This window comes from Lagopus muta, chromosome 2 (genome assembly GCF_023343835.1).
Source record: "Lagopus muta isolate bLagMut1 chromosome 2, bLagMut1 primary, whole genome shotgun sequence".
NCBI lineage: Eukaryota > Metazoa > Chordata > Aves > Galliformes > Phasianidae > Lagopus > Lagopus muta.
Window position 1 is genome coordinate 72,038,701 of NC_064434.1, and position 26,443 is coordinate 72,065,143.

At 49.7% G+C, this 26,443-nt stretch overlaps 1 protein-coding gene and 1 long non-coding RNA gene across 2 annotated transcripts; both read right to left on the reverse strand.

The window, feature by feature from the left end:
• Positions 1 to 236: 236 nt before the first annotated feature.
• LOC125690217 (uncharacterized) lies at positions 237 to 6,036 on the reverse strand. The gene is made up of 3 exons (XR_007375555.1): positions 6,006 to 6,036; positions 2,232 to 2,544; positions 237 to 438 (listed from the first exon to the last, which is right to left on the reverse strand). It is a non-coding gene; the product is annotated as an uncharacterized LOC125690217 (long non-coding RNA).
• Positions 6,037 to 15,238: 9,202 nt separating this feature from the next.
• On the reverse strand, positions 15,239 to 19,541 carry IRF2BP2 (interferon regulatory factor 2 binding protein 2). Its single transcript, XM_048938373.1, is given in 3 exon segments — positions 15,239 to 17,898; positions 17,900 to 18,045; positions 18,225 to 19,541. Coding segments are annotated over 3 exon segments (1,719 nt in total). The 5' UTR covers positions 19,228 to 19,541; the 3' UTR covers positions 15,239 to 17,328.
• Positions 19,542 to 26,443: the final 6,902 nt, after the last annotated feature.

The following is a 26,443-nucleotide window of genomic DNA, read 5'->3' on the forward strand; positions in this document are numbered from 1 at the left end:
GCAGTGCTCCTCGTTGGTGGGCTAAACACACCCCTGGCTGCATGTCCTCACCTCCCTTTCCCTGTCCCCGCAGTAAAAGGCACTGGTGCAGCCTGATAGGGCATTTGCCAGCTGGGGAAACAGCAGCACATAGCTTAGAGAGGATGGTGGACGGATGGGCAGGCAGAAACGGAAAGGCAGAGATTGCTTAAAGCAAGGGCAAAAGGCAGCAAAGCCAGATTTTAATTTTCCCCCGTGCCATTGTTATGTGCTGCTGTTCTCCCAGTTACAGCTCTCTCCCACACAGATCTGGCTGTATGAATATGTAATAGTTGTGTATGTGCTACTTCTAGTCCATCTTTGGGGAGGAGTAGATGAACATCAACCACCACCATGTAGCTCAGGCTGTAGGGTATCCACAGAGCAGAACTCAAAAAAGGTGAGCAAGTTGACTTGTGCCTGAAATAACAAAACATGAAAACATATTTTGGTGTAAGCGCAGCCTTTTAGCTCTGAGATCCCTAAGTTGGACCTAAATCTTCTGACTTAGATAACTCAGTGCCTGAGAAAGCAGTCTTTTTACGATAGGACTGACTAAACTGACCTACTGTGCACACTGGCTTCATTCAGCTTAACCTCATCCCCTCTTCCTCATTAAGCTAATGCCCAGCACAACACACTGGATAACTTCTCCTTTCTTCCTGGCTGCTCTTTTTTGCCACATCTCTTTTTTTTTTTTTGGGGGGGGGGGGAGGAAGGAGGTAGAGTTCTACGTCTTACAGTATTAGTGTTGGATATGGATGAAACATTATTTCCTACAATTTATCATTTAATTTGTATTATATGTTAGCTTTGGCAGTGCCAGCATTGTAGTCATGCCAGTAAAGAAACTTTGATCTGAATGAGTGTAAGACTTAGCCAGGCTTGAAGTAGGGTTGCAGAAAATAATTTCAAATATTAAAAAACACGTGTCTGGGGGGGATGGCAGTGCTGTCAGTGCCCAAAATGGCAAATGGCACATTTTACAAGAAGTATGGCTTCTTGCAAAACCTAGGACCATTTTAGGACAACCGGGCTGGAGAGTCACTTTCACAGCTGGAATTCAACAGACATTTTGGGCACTGTCCCAACCTGAATTGCAGCAGCCATGAATACGTATAGCTCAAGTACCCTGCAGAGATCATCCAGGACCTCTTGGCCTTCCCTTCCCTCTCCTCCTGTCTTCCCCAGCTGGTATTTGTTTAACCTTTTACAAGTACCATTGGTGACAGGGACAACCCTCTGCCAGGGCTTGCTTCTCTTGGCAGTTAGACATGTTTTTCCTTCAGACCTAACCCAGGTCACTCTCACTGAGGAACAGCTCACCTCCCTCTCTCTCTATCTAGAGACCAGTTGGTCTGATGGCAATCCTTACATATCTGACACATTTCCAATCTGCCCTCATCCTCCACTCTTGCAGACTGGACAAACCAGTTCTTTTAACCTTTCCCCGAGAACCACCTCCTTCAGGTTGCCACCATTCTCCTCTCGCCTCTCCCCCACTGGAGCAGGAGGGCTGCTTCTCCTAGGTAACAGTGATAGGGCAGGAGGGAATGGCCTCAAGTTGCACCAGGGGAAGTTCGGATTGGATATTATGAAAAATTTCATCTCAGAAAGACTGGTGAGGGACTGGAATGGGCTGCCCAGGGAAATGGTGGAGTCACTGCCCCTTGAGCAGTTCAAGAAGCAAGCAGATGTGGCACTGGGGGACATGGTTAGTGGCCATGGTGGGGACGGGTCGATGGCTGGGACTAGGTGATTTTGGTGGTCTTTTCCCAACTTAATGATGTTAAAAATGCTGTTGCTGTGTGTGGTAAGGCTATACTTCAGGCTTGCAGCTGGCAGACAGGCTGAGTCTGGCCTGGCTCTGCAGGGCTGCAGGAGCTTGGGCGAGCAGAAGCGTTTGCTGTGCAAGTTCATGCAGCTTCAGCCTAGGCTTGCCAGGGACCCAGCTGAACAATTAGAGGAAGCATCAGTGCAGTTGTGGGCTCTGCTTGCAGCATGCTCATAGCCCTTCCTTCTATGAATAAAATTAATCATTCTCACTGATTCTCTAATCAACCCAATCCTCAGAGGTGTAAATTGCACTGGCAGATGTATAATCAGGAAAGTTTTCCAAATTAACTTAAAAAAAAAAAAAAAAGCCAAAGAAACCAACAAAACCCAAGAAACCAATTAATCTCTCACTATTGGCTGAACTAAGCAAAAAGTACCTGAATCAGTGATAGCAGCAACTGTGCCTTTCAAAAGCCAAGGAAGAAAGGAAGACATCACCAAAAAGGCCATTCCTGATGAGGATGTGGGCACGGCCACCAACCCATGTCACCCTTGCTACATGCAGCCTTGACCTGGCAGTCAGGTGGAGGAAGATGTTGACGCGGCAGCCTCTGTGTGGTTTCATCCTCTCACTGCTTCTGTGGTTGGACACTGGGAAGCACACGTGCCCAGACCCATCCTGCTAAGCACCATGGATGCCTTGTTTATACTCCCTTGAGATCTGGATTGAAACAAGTGCACCACTGTGCACTGAGTAACAAAAAAAAAAAAAAAAAAAAAAAAAAAAAAAAGCGCCAAACTGAAGCTTCATAATATCTTAAATTTGGTGCTGGAGCCCTTAAAGAAAAACAAGGAAGCAAAGCACCAAAACTTGAGTTACAGGTGTGTGGGACCTAGCAGCACAAAGAGTCAGAACAAGGCCCAGCCTGCTGCTTTGTGTATCCACTGTTTTATGATGTAGAACAAAAGTAAAATGGATTCCAGAAAACAATGGTAAATATTTGATGATATAATTATGTCTTATTAATGCAAGCTTCTTTATTTTGCAAATTAAATTTTCACAGGAATTCATCACCCATTTCTGTTTTATTATTTAGGCCATGAGCATGCCACACACAGTTGTTTATTTTATATTTTCACAGCCATTTGATTAATATTAAATGTTTAAAATAAAAACTCCATTTATATTTTAGTTATAATGGGCATGCAAAAGTACTACAAATTTGCACTGGTATTTATGGTGTGCATTAGTTCATAGCACTACTTCTGATATTTTTATTGCCATGCAGGACGCACACAGTTCATTACGCATGAAGAATAGTTTAATTTCCAGGAGCTCTGCCACCATCTGTAAAACAAAGAGAGCTTACAGCACTGCTGGGGCTCCCTAAAATGCACTGCTGGGGGCCATCGGGAAGAGGGACTGCAATCTGGGGATGGAGCAGCATGCTGCCTGTGCACCCTGTCCCAACAAAGCAGCTCCTGTCATCCTGGCCGGCAGAAATGCACTGTGACCAAGCAGGAATTGGGGAGAGTGTTAACTACTGGTAATTATCCCACAGGTCTGTGAGGCATCTTTCATGCCTGTTGGATGTGGTAATAAAACTAACCTTGTGTGTTTTGTAATTGCCCTGTGCAGAAAAGCTGCTTGTGGGTGCAGAAGGAGGCTGCAGCTGGCACCATGCATTGCTGTGGGTTTTGTGCTCTGAAGAGCCCCAGTGTGAGCCAGCTTTCAACAGCACAGGGAGTGGCAGTGTGAATTCTGCAGCAGGTCGCTCAGGCAATTTCAAGTGCTCCAAGATTTTTGCTGTACTACAGTGAAGTGTTGTAGTTTCTAATAAAAATAATAAAAGAGAACCAACAACAGAAGCAGGACAGAAAAAAAAAATAACAACAAAAAAAACCCTCCCCAGCCCTCTGCCAAGCCACTATGAATTTAGCAATACCATGTGATATTTCAAGATGCATCAAAAATGCCACAGCCATTACTGTATGTAGGATGCTCCTCCCAAACCAGGTACCTACAAAGGCACTACTTTCTGTTTGCCTCACCAGTTTGGCATCCTGTGGAGAAAACAGCTTTGTAACCTCCCTTACAGACACTAAATGCCACTATATCCCCCTACCAGTTGTGGACAGTGTACACACAGAGCGCCTTCTTTCCATCTCTGCTTATGATGGATCTTGCTGGCATGCTAAGTAGTGAAGAAAATCCAATCCTACAATTTGCTAAATACGCTGATAACATCAGGAGACATGAGGGGGCAAAGGACAACATCCTGTCCCCAAGACAGTGTCCATCACTGGAAGATTTCAGGTACAGGCTTCCTGGGGAAGGCAGGGTGCAGCTTCCTTTGCCTGGCTTCCTGTGAAGAAACTGACCATTCCCTGGCTTCATATCAGACACAGTAGACTTTTACCACATTGCTCATACGCATTTCCAGCAGCACAAGGTGAACGCAAAGCGTTGTCCCCGTGTCCTGGTGGCTTCCTGTCTCACTCTAAGTGCTGTGGCTGACTGGTAAAGGCAAGATTTAAGGCAAATTAAGATTTAAACACAAGTAAAAGAAGCAGCCTCCTTCCCTCTGCCTATTCTTAGGAGCTCATCTTAATGTTTGCTTCACCTCCAGAGGCAAGGCAGAAGTGGCTGTCCAGTGAACTGAAACCTCTTGTTTTGGGTAATATTTAGCAAAATATTTTCTTTCTGGAGGTGGTGATGGGACTGCCTGAACAGGCCTGTACTCATTTTCTACCCAGGGTTGGAGCGTGCAGGAAGCTGTCAAGGGCATCCCACAGGTGGGCACAGCCATATCTGGGACAGGGCTTGAACCTCCCTGTGCCTCATTCACCCTCTGCTTTCTGGACTGCCACTTCCCAGCACGGACCACATTTCATACCTACCTTTGTGAAACAGACTAAGGACAAGGTATCAAAGAGGGAAGCTTGATTAATTTAGCTTGAAAGCAACAGCTGCCATGCAAAATAGATGGCTGTTCAGCCCTTGGGTCCCATCCTGTACTTCTGCAAACTTGAACCAGCGCCCATTTTCCTTGATTCAGAAACCATACTTCCTGTGGCTCAGGGATTCAAAAAGAAATAGAGCTTATGTTTCCGTACCAGAGCTCTAGACAACAATTAAGTTATACTGTTAAAAAAATTCAGTGCTTCAGGAAAACTGGGAAAAAAAAAAAAAAAAAAAAAGAAGAGAGTAATGGCTTCTTACAGAGCAGAAGAAAAGACAGACTCATTACCACCTGGTGCTAGGCAGTGCACGCTGGGGATGCAGCTCATCGAGTCCCTTCATCCCTGTGTCATTCACAAAGTGCAGAGCCTGGCTGTTTACTGAGCTGCTGCCTTGCCAGGGCCACCGGGCAGCCTTCTGCAAGCTCTGCTTGCTTCTGGAAACTGAAATGCCTCAGCTTCAAAACCATTACAGGAGAAGGTGCTTTACTTGGGGCTGAAATCAGAGCCAAAAATCTATTCCTGGCAATGGCTTGAAGGTCACACACACCAACAAAGAACTCCTACCCTTTCAGTACATGCTGTCAGACAGATGCTGCTGTTGCTCTTTTCTGACAGTGACAGATTCTAGGCTCGGTCTGCCGCCCTTTCATGGGTGTGTTTGTTTTCTCTCCACCAGCCTGCATTGCTTTCCTAATCCTTGCCCCCTACTCAAGCGTCACCTGCTTCTGCCTTTCCCCAAGAGGATGCAGCTGGGTCTAGACAGTGCAGATCTCTACAGTAACAGCAAGCTCATTCCTGCCTACAGATTTGAGCAGTGAAGAGACAGCAACCCTACTTTGCAAGATTGCCTGAATAGCCTCAAGTGTTTGAATCCACTGAGCCCTTTCCATGCAAACACCCTTACAGCACTTACAAGAGGCTAGTGCCCAGGAGGCCCTGAAGTTGACCTGGTCAGGCAGCAAGCAGACCCTGAAGTCCAGTACAGAGATGGTATGCTGGAGGATAACTGAGGTACTGTAGAGACATGCCTCAGCAGCATCCCTCCTAGCACTACATGCTAAGGTACATCATGCGGGACTTAGGGGAACACAGACCTGGTTTTGCAACCAAGGCCTGGATCTCTTCCTTAGAAACACAGCAAAAGTCCTCTACCAGAATAAAAGACCAGGTGTTATAGTTGGTGTTGCAGCTGAAAAGACTATTGCAATGAAAATAGGAAAAGAATCAAACAGGGAAGGAATGCTCACCTGTATCCAAAGATCTAGGTTCACAGAAGAGGAATCTCCAGAAAGAGATCCTTTCCTGGTGGTAGTCAGCCCTTAAATGGGGTCTAGGACCTGTGACCCCTCCCAGTCACACAGCTGAATTGCCTTCACCTGTGCTCCCATAGCTGACTCAGTCCTTTCCTCAGGTGATCAGTCAGTGGTTCAGGCTCTGACTCAACTGTTCCCATACACCAGGTTCCCACAACATAGATGCAGTGTGTTGCCCAGTCTGACCATTTCCCCTTGCTCTTCTTTGCAGTACAACACCTATGTCCCACTGGTCAGGAGAGTACCACTACCCCAGCACCATCCGTGGTCCTGGCACTTCTCCATCTCAACAGGACAGTGTTTATTAAGCCAACTCTCAGTGGGGGTTTGGCATATAAGCAGACTTCGGAGGGAGAGGCAAGGAGATGATGTTATAAATGGTGGCAGTTGGATGGGCAAAGAAATCAGAGGTAAATTGGGTCTGGGGAAACAGAAGCCTGACACTCTACTGATTTCCATGGAACAGAGAAGGATTATAGCAAACAGTTGCCTGTATTTATAACCATCGTAGCACCCTGCTGCGCCCAAAGGGGAGGCAAGAGGAAGGATCACAAGACCCTCGCTGCCTAGGGCTTGGGAAAGGAAGTTTCTGCAATGCAATTGCTGAACATCCCCCTGAGGTCAAGAATTTCCATGGTGTCACTGTCACTAGAAGGAGGAGTACCCTGGTGACCTGTCCCTGAGCCTGCAGGAAGGCTTCTCAGTAGCCCAGAGCCAACCTGAGGGGAAGCAGCCTGGAGCCTGTCCCCTGGACCCAGCTGCCCCCAGGTCTGGCAAAGCTGAGAGGTGCCTTATGAATGTGGTCCTTTCTAGGGTCTGTGTTTGTGTTTACATTTAGGAGATAGAGATGGTGCAGATGGCTAATGTGTTTGTTTGGTATTGCTCTTCCTAGGTGCCTAGAGCTGTTTCTGTACTTCTGCACTCGTCATGGTTACTGCGTATGCAGAATCTCAAGTGTTTCTTTCCCTTGTGGTGGAAAGCTTGCTTGCATCAGTTGAAAAGTCACGACTGTTGGGGAGGGTTCTCTCTGTCCTCTTGCCCCTCTGTTGGTTGCAGAGGTTTCCTAGCATACCCCAAGAGCATAGATGCCAGGCTGTATTTGATCACTGCACATCAGTGCACAGTTGCTGGAGGATGTTCCCAGAAGGAGATGATAGGGATTTCTGTAGTGCTCCTTGCTATGGCTTGTTAAGACATAAACCTGAAAGAGCCCAGAGGAGGCACCTCCTCCATTTCAGCACTGAATAATTCCTATTAGCACAATGATCTAAATCCTTGTAAGTCCTCCTAGAAAGGGAGAGTAAATATAGTGTGTCAAGCAGTTATCTTTAGCACGCTGTCTCGTCTGGCAGCAAAGATCTTTCTGCATGACCTCTTCCTAAGTCACAGTGATGTCTGCTTGTTTGCTTACTTCTTTCTGCCATGCTGTGCCCAGACGGGAGCCTGGGCTGCCTGGGGTGCAAAGCAGAGACCGCGTCCTCTCCTGCCCTTACCAGCAGTGTGGACAGACATGGATGGAAACCTTCAAAACCAGTTTCCCTTTTTTTTTTTTTTCCTAAGAAAAGAATATCAGATGCGGATTAACACAGAAAGGTGGTGAAGAAAAAGGAGAGGAAAGCTAGCTCAGTTGATAAGACACTTTTCTCCAAAAGCACCTGAGCCCACACCTCTGCACCAGGCTTTCTGTAACCACAGAATGGAGATGGAGGAAGCAGCAAAGAGGGACTTTACAACAAGCTGAAGGCAACCCCATACCACACTGCTGCTTGTCCTGACAGCCTTTCCTTTTCTTGGTCTGTTAGCCAACGCTTCCCTTGAGCCACCCTCCTGCACATATACACGCATGGGTTTCCATCAGACCCAGAGCCCAGCACATATCAAGTAGGGGCTGCACCACTAAGCTGGATGCACAGCATGCCTTCACCGGTGCAAGCAATGCCCAGCTGCCTGATGGAGCATGCTGGGCATGGCAGCAGGTGGGGACATCCTGCCACACTAAAATCTGTATGTCCAAGCCACTATATTTCAAACTAATTATTTCCCTCTTTTTGTTTTAATAATCTCAGTAGGGTCTCTGCTCTTCTGGAAACTGCTACAGGTGGTCAGTGCAATGCAAAGCTGGATGAAGGTTCAGACAGAATGAAACAGAGGAAGCAAGGTGTTAATGGCCACAGCTGCTGCTACACTGTGCTGCTCTGCTGGCCATGAAGCATGCTATTGCAACTCTCCCCTCCTGCCACTCTCCCTGCAATGCTGGGGAACTCTCCAAAAGAAGAGCAGTGCTGTTAGTGCTGTTTCAGTGCTGTCTGACCAAACCGACCAAGCAAACCAAAAGAGCCAAGGCTTTTTCATCAGAAGGCCTCTAGTTTCTTCCAGCACCACCAAATAAAGATCCCCAAATCCTCAACAGCCAGATTCTCCATGCGTCTGTTGTGACTGACACCACTAGGGCCCAGGTGGTGAAGGAGGATGGGCCAAGCCCTGTGAACTGGGCAGCGAGCAACTGGCACCTGGGGGGCTGCACTCTGCAGAAATGGTATCAGAGCCTAGCAAAAGGGAGTGAGCTGGCTCCTGGCTCAGCATCAAGGCAGAGGAAAGCAGGAGCAAATTTGTCTCCAGCTCCATCCTACAGGCTGCTGCAAAGGATTAAACCCAACAAACTTCCCTCTGGTGGGCAGTAATCCAGAATAGCTCCATTCAATGCATATTTATAAGAAACCTATTGGCAGGTGGATGACAATAGCCAAATGCAAGTCAACATCTGCATGCCAGAGACACGGTACGTAACTGCTCATGTTGGGTTGCCACCACAAGCACCTTACTCCAAATGAGTTGTGTGACAGTGGGCACTGGGTGTGCTCCTTTCTCTGTTGGCAGCATCATCCTCACACGAGCTGCAGCCCAGGGCTCACTCCCTGCCCCTCTACTTCCCAGTTCTTCTGAAAGCGTATCTGTGGAAAGGTTCCCTGCCCAGGCCCAGGGAGCTCTTTTGTCTCATCTGCACGTACCAAGCACTCTGACAGGACCAACATATCTTCTGAATAATTTACAGTGTATAGAAATGATCATAACATAGACATCTGCTATGATTTAGTTAATTATGAATAAGTAATAAGGTAATGCTAGCAATGCATTTAACTGCAAAACTATTTATAACGAAATGATTTCTTATAAATAATTAGAGCAAAACTGTGCATTATAACTCATCATGCTTAATCCTCCCCACACTACCTATTCTATGTCCTATTTCTGGTGAAGCTTTAAAAGCATCTTTTTGACATTTCTTCTTGCAGTGAAGTGTATCTAGTACTCCCACAAGGCCTGAGGCACTGACAAGTCTCCAGCACTGGGAATAAAACTCACTGCCCTTTGTCTTTCTCACCTGCGAGAAGCTGGTACTTCTTCCTATGGATAAAACATAAGAGCAGTGTGAAATTCTCATACAGCAGCTGAAAACCTGTAATAAAATTAGGCTTAGTGAAGGAAGAGAAGGACCTCTTCCAGCAAAAACAGACTCATGCATAGCATTTGATAGGTCCAAACATAGCTCTGGAGCCACAGGCTGTACCTCTGGTGATCATCAGCAGGAGAGAGGCAGCACAACAGCATCACTATGGAGCTGGTCAAGAGGGAGCTGAAACCAGCCCTGAAGCTGTGCCTAACAAGGACAGTGAGAGTGGCCAAAGCCAGCCCTCTGAGATATCCATTCCCTGCAGGCATCTCTGAAGGTGCCAAAGGGATGCCATCCTTACAGCAGAAGCTGCACAGGGAGCCAAGAGGACATCTGCAAAAGGAGTTAGTTGTGCTGCTCTAGTGCCTATTGGACTGTTACTCATCAAAATCATCACTAAAATTGGCACTCTTTGTAGAAAAGGAAGGGATCCACCCCAAAACTTTAAACATCAGAAAACTTTCGTGACACAGAATGAAGAAATATGTACTACTGCTGCAGTTAAGAACGTCTCTGCTGGGCAGATGGTGTGGAGGCATCTTAACATGGGTGGCCCACCTTTCAGTGGCGTGAGAGTCTGGTCTTGCTTAATACCTTCATCGGTGATCTGGACAAAGGGATAGAGTCCACAGTCCACCCTCAGCAAGAATACTGATGATACAAAGCTGAGAGGAGTAGCTGACATCAGAATGTTGTATTGTTATTTAGTGAAACTGGAAAGGTTGGAGAGCTGGGCAGAAGGGAACCTGATGAGATTCCACGAGGGCAAGTGCAGATTCCCACACCAAGGAAGGAATAATTGCACCCATCAGTACAGGTTAGGGGCTGATCTGCTGGAGAGGAATTCTGCAGAGAAAGGTGTCCTTGTGGATAGTAGATTGGCCGTGAAGCAGCAGTGAGTCCTTGTGGCTGAGAAGGCCAATGGTATCTTGGGGTGCATTAAAAAGAGCATGGCCAGCAGGTCGAGGGAGGTGATCCCCGACTTTGCCCTGATGAGGCCACAATTAGAATACTGTGTCCAGTTTTGGGCTTCCCAGATCAAGAAAGACAGGGAACTGCTGGAAAGAGTCCAGCAGAGGGCCACAAAGATGATTAGGGGCCTGGAGCAACTCCCACACGAGGAAAGGCTGAGCATCCTTCAGTAAGACTGAGAAGGGATCTTATCAATGTGCGTAAATATCTGAAGGGTGAGTGTCAAGTGGATGAGGCCAGGCTCTTTTTGGTGATGCCCAGCAACAGGAAAAGAGACAATGGGCACAAACTGGAACACAGGAAGTTCTGTACAAATACGAGGAAAAACATCTTTACTGCAAGGATGACAAAGGATTGGAATAAGGTGCTCAGAGATGTTTTGGAGTCTCTTTCTCTGGAGTATTTAACTCCCACCCAGCAGCACATTTTTCTATGTGGCCTACTGTATGGAACCTGCTCTAGCACGGGGGTTGGACTAGATGATCTCCAGATGTCCCTTCCAGGCCCTAGAATTCTATGATTCTGTGAGGCCCACACAAAGCCAGTGGGTCACTGAGTTTTGAGAAGGTGGTCGAGGAGTAATGAGCTGACTGCAGCATGCAGGGTCCTACCAGGAGGGCTGGTGTCTGAGTTGTGGGAGGGAAATGAAGAGTGATAGGAAGAAGAACAGAACTCAGGCCTTTGCACTGGCAAGTTAATTTTAGCATGGTCAAAGAAGTCCATGATAAAAGCCATAGCAATCTGAATAAGCAGCACTGATGAGACGAAGCAACTGGCTGGACTATAAAAATATTATAGAGGGTAAAAAGTAGTCAGTTCAGTTATGGACACGGGCTAGTTGTCTCTTCAGAGTAAAGGGAAGAACTTGAAAAAATGTAAGGGCTCTCACAATACGAAAGAAATCATCAAAAGGGCACTTTAAAAGCACAGCTAAATGTCATTGATTCATGCTGTTTATCATCATTTGTTTCCTATGGGAAATCCAGAAGGCGCAGCCTACACAGCTAAGCAGAAATTGTGAACAAATTAGTGTCCCTGGCCTGGGTGTTAAAGCTCCAGCAGGGCTCATGTAGCCTGCTTCTTCCAAGGTACAGGGAGGCAGAAGCACATCACAGCTCCTGCACAGAGTGTTTTGTTGTCTGGCTTTAACGAAGATAGCGCAGTGCTTTCTGCAAGAGAATTCTCCTTTCGTCCATAACTTCTGAGGGCAGCTTTGCCCTAACTGTGCTCTCATAGGGAAAATTGGTTGAGCCCTGTTCAATACCACCACAAAATCACAGGAAAGCTAGTGAGTTTCTTTAATTGTTACGGAACAAATAGGTCTTAAATGTGAGATGGAAAAAGTGGTGCTAATGGTAGGTTGGCCTCGCTGCAATGCAAGAAGGAGAAGCTACAAAAGCATGAGTCAGTGCACAGCAGCTGATTTATTTCCTGATTCTTCTGACATGAATGCTCCCACAAAAGTCTTTCATGGAGTAACCTCATCTCCAAGCTAACTGCTTGCTAAGGAATGCTGTATCTTAAAAGAGAAAATTATTTGTTCCTACTGCTCAGCAGCAGCTGAGTGCAGTAAGTCAACAGAAATAAAAAGAGTTGTAAATAGTCTGGACAAAATTAAATGCCTCACTCCATTATGCAGTTATTGCTTAATATCTGTAAGTTCTCTTACTACTAGAGGGTTGGAGAGTATGACACTGCTATAAAAAAGGATTGGAGAAAACCTGGTTCTTTTGGGGGAAAAAATGAAGCGAATCTATTTGTTTTGACTATAACGAAAAATATTTGGGCCTCCTTCAGCTCTGAAAGATGAAAAACATAAAAGCACAAAACCATGGGAGGAAGAAGAGGACAATCCAGTTGACGATCACGCTCCTGAGCGTGTAGGTGGCATCCCCAGGCCCCCATTACTAAGGAGAGCCCCCACACTCTGTGACATGCCCTGCCCAGAGGATCTCGGGCTCATCTGTGGCTGCAGGGAATTGACCTGGTGAACCAGTAACCTCTTTCATCTCTGTTTACTCATCTTCTGTTTGTTTTCAAGCAGTTGCCAAAGGGAGGAAAAAAAAACAGCATGAAAGGGGAAGTGTTTTGTAGTGGAAAATGGTAGAAGAAAACACATACTTTGCATTCTTCCAGAGTCCATACTGAGTGAATGGTGGATACTCTCCAATGGCAGAGGCTGAAGTCTCCTGTAAACCAGAGACTCCCGCATGTTCCCCAGGGGCAGCTCCAGTACTCCACTACTCACCTCAGAGAGCTGGGAGCACCCAGGATTGCACACATGGCACAGGACAAGTTCTCCTCGCTGCCCTGCCACCCATGGAGTGGTGAGAGGGGATGGGCTGCTTGCAGAGCTTCCAGACTTAACAGTGGTGGCAGGAAAAGGAGCAGGTTGTGGGGGGAAGCTGGTGCCAGCTGCTCCTATCTCCTCCTTGAACTCTTGGTATATGGGGCTTCCACCTGATGCACTGTGTGGGGTTTGGCTTTTGCTCTGCTAGACCCACTACTACAAAAATGGCTCTTGAGCAGCGCAATAAAAAAGCAAATTTTAGTGAAGTGTGTGTAAAAATGTGTGCTTATCACTCTGTCTGGTGGGCTCCAGCACACCTGTGTCATACAAGCAAGACAGTGGCCCCTAGCATGCCCTTTGGAGATTTGTAAATATCCTATGCAAGATGTCTGTGTTTCTTCTTTCCCAAAAGCATACTGCAAACAATTTATACCTGAACCACCAGCCCAGGGCATGCTGTGGTAGCTGCCCAAAGGCAGTGAAAGAGTTATCTCAGAGCCATAGCACAGCTGTGCCTCCATTCATCTCCTGCGAAGCCCAACCTCAGCAGAGGAAAGGCTCCTGGGAACAAAGGAGGAGGGAAGCAAAGAAGGGTGACTCAGGAGTTCTGGTGAAATACGTGTCATCCATGGGACAGGGCAAGCCATTGCACAAAGGGTGCAGAGGGCTGCCCCACAGTGCTCATCGGTGGCAGAAAATGAAGCTATGTGTTGCTCAGATGTTCTTTCTGCTTTCACTACTGTGCTCAGGAAAAACACATGTTATGAGGGAATTTTTTTTTTAATTGCTTCCTCTAGGAGCACAGACTTGAAGTTGTAGTTTATCTCCAAGAGGATAAACAAGCCAAGTCCACTCTGGGGAAGGACTTTCTTCTTATTATTTTTTAATTGTTCCAGATGGAGCTAAATGCAAACACTTTGGGAGGAGAAATACACAATTCTCAGGGCTGAGCCTTCTCAAGCCTAATTGCTGGGCACCTCTCACCAGCGGTCCCGCTCTGGAGGAGCCAAGGCTGTAGCAACCAGGACTATAACCACCTCCATTCATGAGCTCAGCCACTTCTGGTGCCATGAACTCACTCAGAATTTAACACTTTCCCTGGCTGATGCCACCTTCATGTGCCAGCTGCTCTGACTGCCCCTGCGCATGAGGAGCTGGGTGGTGTGGGTGCCACCAAGGCAGCACAGGTGCCATCAGGACTGGCCCAGGCATAGAAGGAAAGGATCCAGGGGCTCTGTTGACACAGTAAACCACTAGAGAGCACTCTCAAATGTATTTATACCCTTTTCCTAAGTGCTATTTCATAAAAACACACGGTTGCCATGGCCTGGTTTACAGCACAGCTAAAAAAGGGAGCTCCAAAACAGGCCAGGTTTCCTGAGGCCACCACAAAGGCCATCAAAGCCACCATTGTGCTGCACCATCCCACCGGGGCTCCATGTTCCCCTCCATGCTTTAGTCTATCCACACATAAATGACGGAAGCAGTATTTAAAAAATTAAAATATTGCACGTAGACAACTGTAGTTTTTGTTTTATGTACATATTTTATAGGTATATATGTGTGTGTGTGTGTGTGTGTGTGTATTTAAAAGCAGAAGTGTTTAAAGCCCCCAACTTCCTTGTATTTTGTGCCAGAAGTGAAGGGGGAAAAAAAGTGAAAATTATAATATTAGTTCAGCAGCTATAAATAAAATCGCTGTGCATACAGGTGACTTGCCAGCAAAAAAAAAGTATATTTTAAAAATGTGATGTGGGTAAAAAAAAAATAATAATAAAAATCACTCACTCTTAAGTAAAACATTTTTAATACTACACAAATTACAGATCACCTTTTAAAAAGTTTAAAGAGTAAGATAAGTAGCACTGTTGCAGCCAAAGCACTTAAAAAAAAAAAAAGAAGAAAAAAAAAGCCTATAGCCCAGGAAATAGTGATGTGGTGTGAATGGAGAATCCACTGGTGGTGTAACTCAGTAAAGCAGCAGAAAGTAAAAAAGCAACATCGCATTTAAGAAAAATGAGATATAAGAATAAAACCCCTCAGATTTTAGCTTGTTTCCTTTTGCAGTCTTGCAGCTTTAAGGTGACCAGGCTTACAGAGGGGCCTGTAGGTCCACCAAGCCAGCACTGGTACCAGGCCCTCAGGCAGGCTGACCAGCTGGGCCCTCCTGCCATCCCATCCACCCAGGGGCTGCAGGAGCCATGGGGCAGGAGGGCGCTGACCTCAGTACCCACCGACCATGCTGGTGTCAGCAGGCCTTAAGGAGGCCCTGTTTGTCAGAGCAGGCCCAGCCCTCACGCTAGGCCGCAACGTAACTTAGAAGGGGACCTCTGAACGGAGGTGTTGCTGTTTTGGTTTTGGTTTTAAAGTAGAGATACCACCTTAATCAAAAACATGAGCTCCGTACCACAGAGGTATCATGCCAAGCAACTTTGAAGAACTTGTTACCATCTATCAGCTCAAAATCCATTTTCTTTTTTAATAAAGTGCCTAAATACACATTTACACAGATCATAGTGGTTCCAAAGAATCCTTTACAGTTTTTATATATATAGGAATATATATAGGTATATATATATATATATAATGTGCGTTTTCTTCAAATTGGCTAAATGTGTTTACATAGGACACCAATCTTGACTATAGGTATAAGATTTAAAGCGTAATATCGACTCAATGAATCTGTTTATCATGCAAGTCTTATCTAATATTACATTGACTTGTAATATGGAACACAATGTAGTGGGTGTGCTCATTAAACACTTCATAAAAAAATTACTGTGCGTGTGCAGTTCTGATCTTCAAATACTAATAATGACCATTTCTTTAGAGAAAAAAATAAAAAGTCTTCCAGAAAAGAGCTACTCTGCATGAAACTGCAGTCTGAACATTATCACAATAAAAACAGTTGACTCAAAAGCACCCCAAATTTTTCAAATTTACGTCAGCTGAACAGATTTCTCCTCCTCCTCGGGTACCAAGCGCTCACTAGCCCATCCCAGGGCTGGGACAACCTCACCACCCCTTTGCTCAGAAATAACCGCTTATAACCCAGTTATAAACACCTCAACAGAAGGGCTCATCCAGCTGCAGCGTTGCCAACGAACTATAAACAGCACAAAAACATCACTATAAGACTCAACTATTTCTAGTAACCAATGATTTATTGATTTTAGAAGTCTGCTTGGTGATGCAGAAGCGTGATCAAAATAAGTGGCTTTACAAAAGAGTTCTCCAAAGTAGCTTAAAAGTCAGGGCCATGGCAATTATGTGAAGCCCTAATTGCTTGCATTTCAACCAGTTTGTATTTTCATTTTCAAAGAATAGCAGTAGGTTTGTTTCAAGCACATGTAATAAGGAAATTGCAGGTTTCCTCCACCCACATTTGGGTTGTCACTGATATGCCCGCAGGCAATCTGGCAGAGCCTCAGTTGCTGCTGTCATTGTACCACACCGTACCTGCCACTACAGGCACACTACACAGTGTCAGCGATAGTAACAATAGCAACAGCATCAGAGGAGACTGATAAGCAAATTCAAAAGTCCACCTGCACTATCTGAAAATTAAAGTAAAATTAGAAAGAAAATAAACAGTCTTTCTCCCACCTCCCCAGCATTGTCCAAAGACACAAAACCCCAATGCTGAAGGCCTTTAGAGACGGCAGTGCTACACCAGTGCAGTCACCAATCATGTCATTAGGTTGGCTATCACAATTCCACGTTAGAGTACGCAATTGGTGAACAGATGCAGTTTTGTAATCTTACAACTGATCACGTGAACTGCGGTCAACTTTGCCTTAAAAAAGGAAAAGAAAAAAAAAAAAACCAACAGAAACAAACCAACCCAGAAATCCCTAACTCAACAGCGCCTCTCCAACACCTCTCCACATCCTACTCCAAAGGCAACTTCCCTTGAGAAACACGGAGGAATTTTGGACTGGGTCCGGCACGGCCACACGAGGCGGACAGCCGCTCCCGGGAGGAGCCCCTCGTGCTCCCTGCACCCACCTGCCCCCAGCACCTCGTGCCACCAGCCCTACAGAAACAGGGGCCAGCAATAAGGAATCACAGACAGTAAGGCGATCTTTACAATGTCAGAAAGTGTATTTGGCATTAAAAAAAAAAAGAAGAAAAAAAAAAAAGGAAAAGGAAACAAGTGCATACAAATACAGCTAGAAGCATTTCTGTTTTGCCAAGTGCTCTAAAAAAAGCAGCGCAAGTCACAGCCTACATCGAACAGTAATTGTCACCAGGGAAGCACAACAAATAGTTGCTATAACAAAAGGGGGGGAAAAAAGCGGAGGGGAAGGACGGGAGGAAAAAAAAAGACAATTAGAAGAAATGCCTTTATAATAAGTACATACCTTTTGTCTTCAAAAAATATAGAAACACAATGTATTCAAAAAAATCAAAATTATACAGCCATGTTTATGAAGTCTACATTTCCCTTGTCTTGGAGATATATATATATTTATATATATATATTTATAGATATATACAGAACCGGAGCAGTTTGGGCGACGGGCGGCGCTGGGCCGGCACAGTCACGAGTCTCTCTCCTTTTTCACTTTCACATCCCCGGCCAGGATGGTGGCGATCTCCCCCTGCATGAAGGCCCAGGGCACGTTGGAGCCGACCAGTGGGCACTTCTCCCCGCTGGGGCAGTACACCTCCCCGCTGGCCCCCTGCTGCTTGATGCTCTGCCGGGAGCAGGGGAAGCAGAACTTGTGGGACGGGACCGAAGGGCACTGCACGAAGTGGGTGTCTTCCAGGCGCTCGTGGCACAGGGTACAGCACAAGGGGACGCTGGCGGCGAGGGACGAGTCCGGCAGGCTGGCGGGGTGCACGGGCTCCAGCCCGCCCGCCGCGCTGCCCCCCTGGCCCGGCACTTCCCTGCCGGGGCCCAGCCTTCTTTGGTTCATGGCGGAGGGCGAGGGGGGGCTGCTGCTGTTCCTCCTGGTGGTGGAGTGGACCTGGTTGGCCTCCTTGGAGGCGTGGTTGCCCCCGGCATTGTCCGCCACCAAAATGAGCGCGGCCATGGGGGACTGGCCGTTCTGGGCCGCCTCGGGCGGCGTGGTCCGGTTGGAGTGGGGCGAGGCGGTGGGCGGCGGGGGGTGACATGAAGGAGGTGGCCGTCAGCGGCATCTTCATCCCTTCGGACGCGGCCGGGAGCCAGGGCTGCGCCTCCCCGTTCATCTTCGGGGGTCCCGCCTCGCCCTCCGGCTCGGGGGACGGCTTCCTCTTCCGGGCTGCGCGGGCCCCTAGAAGGCAAAGGAGAGCGGGAGAGGGGTGAGAAGACGGCCACGCACCGCCGCAAGGCACCACCGAGAAGGCGCGGCCAGCGAAACGTGCGAAACACCAAAACACGCACAGACACCCGGCCCCGTCCGCCCCGGCCCCGCACGCACCCCCCTCCACCCGCCCCGGCCCCGCTCCTCACCAGGCTTGGCCGCGGCGCCGTTGCTCTCGTAGCCCAGCAGTCTGCCGCCCGCCATGCCCGGCTCCTTCTTGAACTTGCTGTCGAAAGGCGGCACGGCGTGCCCGCCGTGCTGGTGCAGGGCCAGCAGCGTGTCCCGCACCGTCTTGGGCTTGGCCAGCCACTCCTCGCCGCCCGCGCGGCTCTTGCCCTCGGCGCCCATCTCCGCCGCGGCCGGCACGCTCTCGGTGGAGCAGCGCTTCTCCTTGCCGCCGCCGTCGTGCTCCCCCGTCGTGCCGCCGCCGCTCGAAGACGAGGACGAGACGGAGCCGGGCCGCTTGTGGCCCAGCTCGCCGGCCTGCCCGGCCGCCGCCTGCGCCGCCGCCGCCGGTTGCTGGGGCACGGGCACGGCCAGCGGGGCGGGCGCGGCCGAGATGGCGGCCAGCGAGGCGGCGGCGGCGCGGCCGCCCAGGCCGCCGATGGCTGCGGGGAGCCCGGCGCCGTTCACCAGCGGAACCAGAGTGGGCGGCACGGCGTGCGTCCGGCGCGGGTTGGGGCTCTGCCGGTTGAGCTCGGGCGGCTCCTCGGGCTTGGGGAAGCCGTTGGGCACCAGGATGCCGTTCACCTGCCGTCCGCCGCCGTACTCGGCGCCCAGGCGGGGCGGCGGCCGCTCGGCGGCCAGCGGGTAGCGCTCCAGGGGCTGCGGCGGGGGCCGCGCCGCCGCCTCCGCCGCCGCCGAGGGGTGACCGAGCTGCTGCTGCTGCGCCAGGAGCTCCTTGGCGGAGAGCGGCGGCTGCTTGGCGTGCGGCGGCGGCGGGGCCCGGCCCTCGGCGAAGCAGCCGTGCGCCCGCTTCAACTGCCGCGCCGTGTCGATGACGAACTCCACGCGGTCGGCGCCCTCGTAGTTGACGCAGCCCCGGCAGACGGGCTCGGTGAAGTCCCAGATCATGGCCCAGGGCATGCGGGGCAGGTCGCACAGGTAGCACGACTGCCTGCGGGAAGCAGCCGCCACCGCCGCCGACGACATGTCCCGGCCCCGGGGCAGCGGCGAGCGCCCCCCGCTCCGGCTCCGGCCGCCGCCTCCTCCGCCCCTCGCCACCGGAGAGCCGACGGGGCGGCTCGGGCGCCGCGGGACCGTCGGCGCGGCCCCCTCCCCCTCGCCTTCCTCTTCCGCGCGCCGGAGCGGGGCGCCGGGACCGCCCCGGCAAGCAGAGCCGCTCCGGGGGCCGCCGCCGCCGCTCCCCTTGCCGTCTCCGCCGGCGGCGCTCACAGCGCGGCGGGGACGCGCATCTTCGCGGCGCGCCTGGCGCAGGGCTGCGGCCGCTGCCGCCCGCACGGCTCCCCCGCTCGCTGGCTACTACGGGGCGGCGCGGGACGGCGGGGGCCGGCGCGCCGCGGCGGGCGGGGCGGGGACTGCCGCGGGGGCCGGGGCCGGGGCCGGGGCCGGGGCTGGCGGCGGCGCCGTGCCGTGCCGTGTTCCAGCCGCCACCGCCGCCTCTGCGCGCCGCCGCCTCGATTCTTCGACAGTGCCGCCGCGCCTGCGCGATGGGCGCCCCCGCCCCAACGACGCCGCCGCCGCGCTCCCGGCCCCGGCTCTGCCCGCGCCCCCGGCCCGGCCCCGGGGGTTTCACCCGCCACCGGGGGAGCCAAGCGCCGGCCACGCGGAGCGCCCTGCCAAGCGGGCGGCTTGGAGCGGAGCGGGCGGGAGCGGGCCCGCGCCTCCCGCTTGGCACAGGCGAGGTTACCGCGCGCGGTGCGTTCTGACCGCTGCGGGGTCGCTGCGCTCGGTCGCCCCCGACCCCCCCGTGACCCTGGGGCTGCCCCCGTCCCCTGCTGGGCCCGGGCGGGAGGGGCCTTGTGGGTAAATAAAACCATCGCCCTTTTTTTTTTTTTTTTTTTTTTTTTTTTTTTAAAACTGTTGTCACTGCACGCAGGAAATAGAACGCTCGAGATTTCCTGTCGTTTGCAACCACAAACCCTCCGCTCTCTAAGGCGGATGAGTACAATCCGCGCAGTGCAAGCACAGCGCGGCCGTTCCGTTCCGTCCCCGCACAGCGACACCACGAGGGGCGGCAGCTCCCTCGCCACGTCCCGCGGGCGGGCACGGCCCTCCCCGTGGCGTTATGTAGGTTACGGGTGGGGGGGGCAGGCAGCGGGGACGCCCGGGGGAGCTCTGACGTCCGCGGAGCCCGGCGGGGCGGTGCCTGCGGCACTCCCGGGGCTGCGGGCCGGGGGATGCGGCTCCGGCACCGGGAGAGCCGTGCGCGGATTACCGCCGTGCCCCCCGGCGAAGCATGGGTTAACGCGGCTGGCTCCGCAGCGCGGCCCTCCTTTCTCGTTGCATCAAAGTGCTGTAAGGCTGTTCTGTGCACCCCCTCCCGGCTGGAAAGACGCTTTATCCCTGCATGCTAAGTAAACAGATCTTGTTTTCGTCTTCCACCCACTGCCCTCTTTCTCCAGCCTGGAGCTGGAGGCGTGCCAAGGCGGCTGCAGCGATTGCTGCCTCTACACTCACACACACACAACACACACAGCCGGGGAAGCAGCCGGGTTTCTCGGGTGAGGCAATGCGCCTGCAATTGGCAAGGACAAGGCAGGAATTGTAATTGCACTGCATCATGTGATGGCTTATGAAAGAGGAAGTTTGGATGTTTTAGTCACGTACTCCTTTGCCCTCTTGCTTTAGCCTCCAGGTTCTGCGAAGGAAAAAACTGCATATATTTATATACACTGGTGGGAAGCCAAGGAGCTGCGTGTTTGCACACTGCGCGTGGTGAGCAGAGCTCGGAGCGAACCGGCTGCAGGGAGGGAGAAAGCACAGCTTTCAGGCGTCTAACTGCAGGACAGGGAGTGCAACCCCTATTTATTTAACTTCGTTCCTAATGAAATCGGGCTGGTCAGAGCTAGCATTGGCAGTGTTTGGGTTCTGCTGCATTTTGCTGCTTTTGAATCCATTCTGGTAGAAGAGGCAAAAACAACCGTTGCAGCTTTCAGTGTCAAAAAGCAGATAAAAAATAGTGGCATAGGAAATGTGATTTAGGAATCAAATCACACACACAAAAGTCTGCAAAGCTGCTGTACAGCAGTTTCTGCACAAGAATACAACAGATAATGCATTTGTTTCGTGTTGCTTTTATCTATCTATTTATCTGTCTATTTATTTATTTATTTATTTTGAAACAGAAGCCATCCTTTTGTGCCTGCTCTCTGCTGAACGCCCTGGTGATGACATGGCAAGGCTATATGTAGGGGCACTGGGGCCTGCAGGCATGCCCAGCCGGGGGACCCTGGCACAGGGGAGCCCTGTGCCCTGGGGAGCCCTGACCTGGTTGTGGCTGTGCCTAGTGCCACAGTGCAGGGAAGGAAAGGAGAGGTGCAGCTGGAAACCTCCACAAAGCCATTGCTTTCCCTGGATGCCCACCAGTGGGGGCTGCGGATGCCACAGGTTCCACCTGCAAAAGCCATCCTAGGCCACAGCCCCAAGCTGGGGCAGCGGATTATTGCTGAGACATTTGCAGGACCTCTGCTGACAATTAGGAGCAGAGGTTCTCTGCCTCCCAGCTTTGTAGAGTTTCTGCTGCTTTTGTTCCTATTGGAGTTGGCACTTGCTCCAGAGGGTTTTCCAGAAAGCTGAGCGTGGTCGGGTTACAGTGGGCTTCTTGCCTATGTGTGGATTGTGTGATATCTGTGATATTTGCTGAGCAGTTCAGAAGCCTCTACAGCACCTGCCAGCTTCTGATTGTACACAGCTGCTCATTTTTGCCTGTGAGAGTACTGGTAGCCATCTTAGAAATGCTGAATGTTCCAATTTTCATTTAGAAGTAGGCATAATTTTAGAAGAGAACCCCCTGTATACCACACCCACCCTCCATTTATTGTGTGGTTTTTGAGACGTACCATTCGAACAGCAGTGCAGTAGAGTCCTGCTCTCACATCAGTACTGGTCCTAAAGAAATACATCCGTCTAACCATTTTTTATTTAATATGGGAAGAAAGTACTCATGTACACAATACTGCTGTCAAGAGCAGCCTGTTGACAAAGGCTTTAAGACAAGCAGATGGTGAGCCACTGACCCTACAAACACTGGAAACCACTCCTAATGTTACCTACAGGACAACTGCTGGACAAGTAGCCGTGCTCAGAGTGCGCAGCATGCTGCTAACACCTCTCCCCAGCGCTGCCGACTGCTATCCCACGCTGCATGACCCCTGTGACATGGAACTGCTGCTGCTGGCAGAGGGACACTGACAGAGTAGCATGTTGTCAGCCTGTGTGTGTGTGCTGGGACAAACGGGGAATGTGGACGTGGTTACTTCACTGTCATTTTTGCTGTAGAAGTTTTGGGTGCATGAATACATCCGAGATCCAACTCGGGTTATTCTCTCATTCTATAATTCTATGAGTAATAGTGTGAGCAAGAGCCTCAGTGCTGCAGCTTCTGCTGCTTTGGTGGGCTCTACCCCAGGCAATTTGGAGCCAAAATGGTGTGCTTTTTTTTAAAACAAAAAAAAAAAAACAAAAGGAAATGATTCTGTTTTTAACTGAGCAATTGACTTCACAACCTCATTTCAAGTAGCAGTGGAAAAAAAAAACAGCAAGGAAAAGATGATGGAAACACTTGAGAAATTCAGAGGTTACTACACTCAGAAGGGAAATAAAAACTTCAGAGGGACTCTTCCAGATGCCAGAAGAAAGGGCAATTGATGTGGAAAATCTTCCGCCTGCTCTCTTCAGCCTGGTAAATAGCTATGTTGGATGCTCCCACTGACACCGTGTTGGCTGCCCTCTGCTGCGAGCCACAATGGACAATTGTCTACGGGGTATGGGGGGACAGAGCGACTGGGAGCTGCCTGCGGTGTGTTAGCATGGCCAGGCAATCCTGGCCCAGCACCAACAGGAAGACCGGGAGGCCGTGACCCCATGGGAACACCATGCTGCAGCTCGAGAGGTGACCATGTTCTTCTGCCCATCGTTGCAGTCATGTTATTTCAGTTTTGTAACATAACGAGAGCTAGCAGAAGCATGCTCCAATCTGTGGAAACAAAGTGCAGTGAAATTAGTTTCTGGATGTCATTGCTGCCTGCTCCCCCAACCCCCTTTGGGCAGCTGGCATGGGGACAAAGGTGCTGCTCTGTGCTCAGCCCCCAGCCTCACGTTTTTTCTCAGTGCTGTTTCTTACACTAAGTAAAAACAAGTAAAATAGGGTATTTTTATCGACTTGGACGTTCAGTCATATGCACAGTGTACTGCCTGCTGTGTAGCGATCCTAAGTAGGAACACTGACAAGTTTAGGCATTAGTGACACACTTGTAAACATCACTAGCAGAGCTGCAAAGATCAGAGTCATCCCTCTTGCATTCACCTGCATCCCTAATGCCCCAACACCCAGCTGAGCTCCAGAAGGAGCTGCCTGCCAGGAAGCACAGCCAAATTCATATGTGATAAAAAGAACTGTAGCAAAATTAATAACCGGTACACCCATTCTGGAACTGACAATTAACCTTGGTCTCCTCCTCTGGATAATAATTATTAAACAGCTTGCCAGAGGTTGGGGCTTGCATATCACTTAGTCTCCCAAATGGGGCTGGATGAGAGACCAAGGACTGGTCATCTTTGTAATGGGAGCTGCGGGTGTGTCACTCCCCAGTAACACTGTCTGTGCCAGGCTGGCCGCTGCTCCCAGCTGGTTCAGAGGTCCTGCTGCCTGCATGTCACCTCGGGAAGTGGCAGCCCAGCATCTCTTGCACGCCTCTCCTTGGCTCATCTCCATGCAGCGTGGAGCTCCCTGCCATTCCCTCAGGTCCTGTCGCTATCACCAGAGAGCAGAGACCAGCTCTGTCCCTCTGCTCCCCTGCTGTATGTAGACCCTGAGCAGCCATCGGGTGGTGGCAGCTGCCAGGTTGCAAGGGCCTGGCATGGGCTTGAGCTGCAGATCCAGGAGCAAGAGGACAGCAGCCTTCATCATCCATTTCCCTTTGCCAGTTACTATTATTCTTAAATGCAGTTCTGCAGACATTGTAATTAAATGGAAAAAAAATATAGACCAAATGAAAAAGGGTACAAGCTTCTCAAAAACATCTCTGTACTAGCTGCAGCTTGACTCAGCCTTCAATTAACATTCTTCCTCAAAATAGTTGTCTTCTCTAGCTTTTGTTAAATCTTACATAACATCAGGCCAAATCACCACCCAAGAAAGGGGCTGTGAAAACATGTCACTGTGTGCATGATTTTTACTTTGCACATGGGATGTAGGTATGCACCAAAGAGAATGCTCTCAAGACAGCCAGGAGGAGGACACCTGTAAACCTGATATTGCTCAGCACCTCCAACCTCAGGGCACTGGGGAGCTCTGTGGGCATGCTGCTGCTGGGGCAGCTCTGCTGAGCTGAACGTGCACCAGGACTGCCTTTAGCCTAAGGGTCAGCTGATGCAGACAAGGCTGTGCTTTCTGAATTTTGTTCTATACCACGAGTTATGTGTTTTTGATGAATAGGTCAACAGGGTGTGGAAACATACTCTAAAGCTTTCTGCATCCTTGCACATACTTTTAGTTGGCAGGAGGGTTGTCTACAACTTCATTTGGAAAGTTTTAAAAGAAAACACAAATGGTAGGTAAAGGGCAGAGATACATTCTTTGAAATACATTTGGCACAGATTTTAGACATTCCTTTGTCATTTGTTAAGCAGCAAGAAGAATCCCCACTCAACTATATAAAGTATGGCAGTACCACTTTCTCTGTTTACAGGTGATTGAAAAATCACAACCTGCTGCATTCACCTCTGGATAGCACGTATAACTGTCCATACAATTGTCTTTGCTTCAGAATCAGTACAGGGCAGGTATGTGAGGAATCTGAGCTTTTTCTCATCTCCTTCCAAAACTACAAATCAGGACTGAAAGGATGATTTCGCCTACTTCTAAAGGGGAGTTTTTTGGGTTTTTTTTTTTTTTGTTTTTTGTTTTTTGTTTTTTTTCCTGCACACTAGGGCTTCAGAATCAAAATTATACAACTGAAATGCCAGAAAAATAATATGGCCAGAAGACTTAGAAGCTCTTTTCAGCTGTAACCAGACTCACCACGCAGCAGCCTGTAGTACTTAAAATCCTCTTTAACTAACTGCATGTCAAGACTTGCCTGTTTCGGACACTGTTAAGACGGCCAGCCCCCATATTTTACATACCCTCCTAATTGCATTCATATGTTCGGTTTCATATTTGACCTCTGTTGCAGCAGAGAGCCAAGAAAAGCACTCTTTTTCTGAGCTCTATGCAGGAATGGAGCTGAAGGATATCACAGACTCATAAAATGGCTTAGGTTGGAGAGGACCGTAAAGACCATCTAGTCTCAACCCCTTGCTATGGGAAGAGCTGCCATCTACCAGGTCAGGCTGCCCAGGGCTCTGTCCAGACTGGCCTTGAATACCCCCAGAGATGGGGCATCCACAACCTCTCTCAGAAACCTGTTCCAGTGCATCACAACCCCCTGAGTAAGAAAAAATAATTATTTCTAACATCTAACTCAAATTTCCCCTCTTTTAGTTTAAAGCCATTTTCCCTTGTCCTATCACTATGAGACCATGTAAAAAGTTGGTCACATTCCTGCTTGTAAGCTCCCTTCAAGTACTGGAAGGTTTTGATGAGGTCCTCCTGGAGCCTTTTCTTCTCCAAGCTGAAAAAGCCCAACTGCCTCAACCTTTTCTCATAGGAGAGGTGCTTCAGCCCTTTGATCATCTTCGTGGCCTTCCTCTGGATCTGCTCCAACAGCTTCACACCTTTCCTGAGCTGGGGGCCCCAGGCCTAGGCATAGTAGTCTACATGGAGCCTTACAAGGGCAGAGCAGAGCAGGACATCTCTCTCCCTGCTGCCTCCCCCTTTTTTGATGCAGACCAGGATATACTGCTGGTTCATGTGTGGTCTTTCGTCCATCAGGATCCCTAAGTCCTTCTCCACAGAACTGTTCTCAAGTAGTCTACTCCTTGTCTGAACTTGTGTCTGGCATTGCCTCAGTCCAAGTGCACTCGGCCTTGTTAAACCTCGTTAGATTCCCATGTGCCCACTTTTCGAGCATGTCCAGGTCCCTCTGGATGGAATCCCTCCCTCCTATTGCATCAATTGCAACACTCAGCTTGGTATCATTGGCAAACTTGCTGAGGGTACATTCAGTCCCATTGTCTATGTCATTGATAAAAATGCTGAAGACAAGCCCCAGGATGGACCCACGGGGACACAACTTGTGACCAG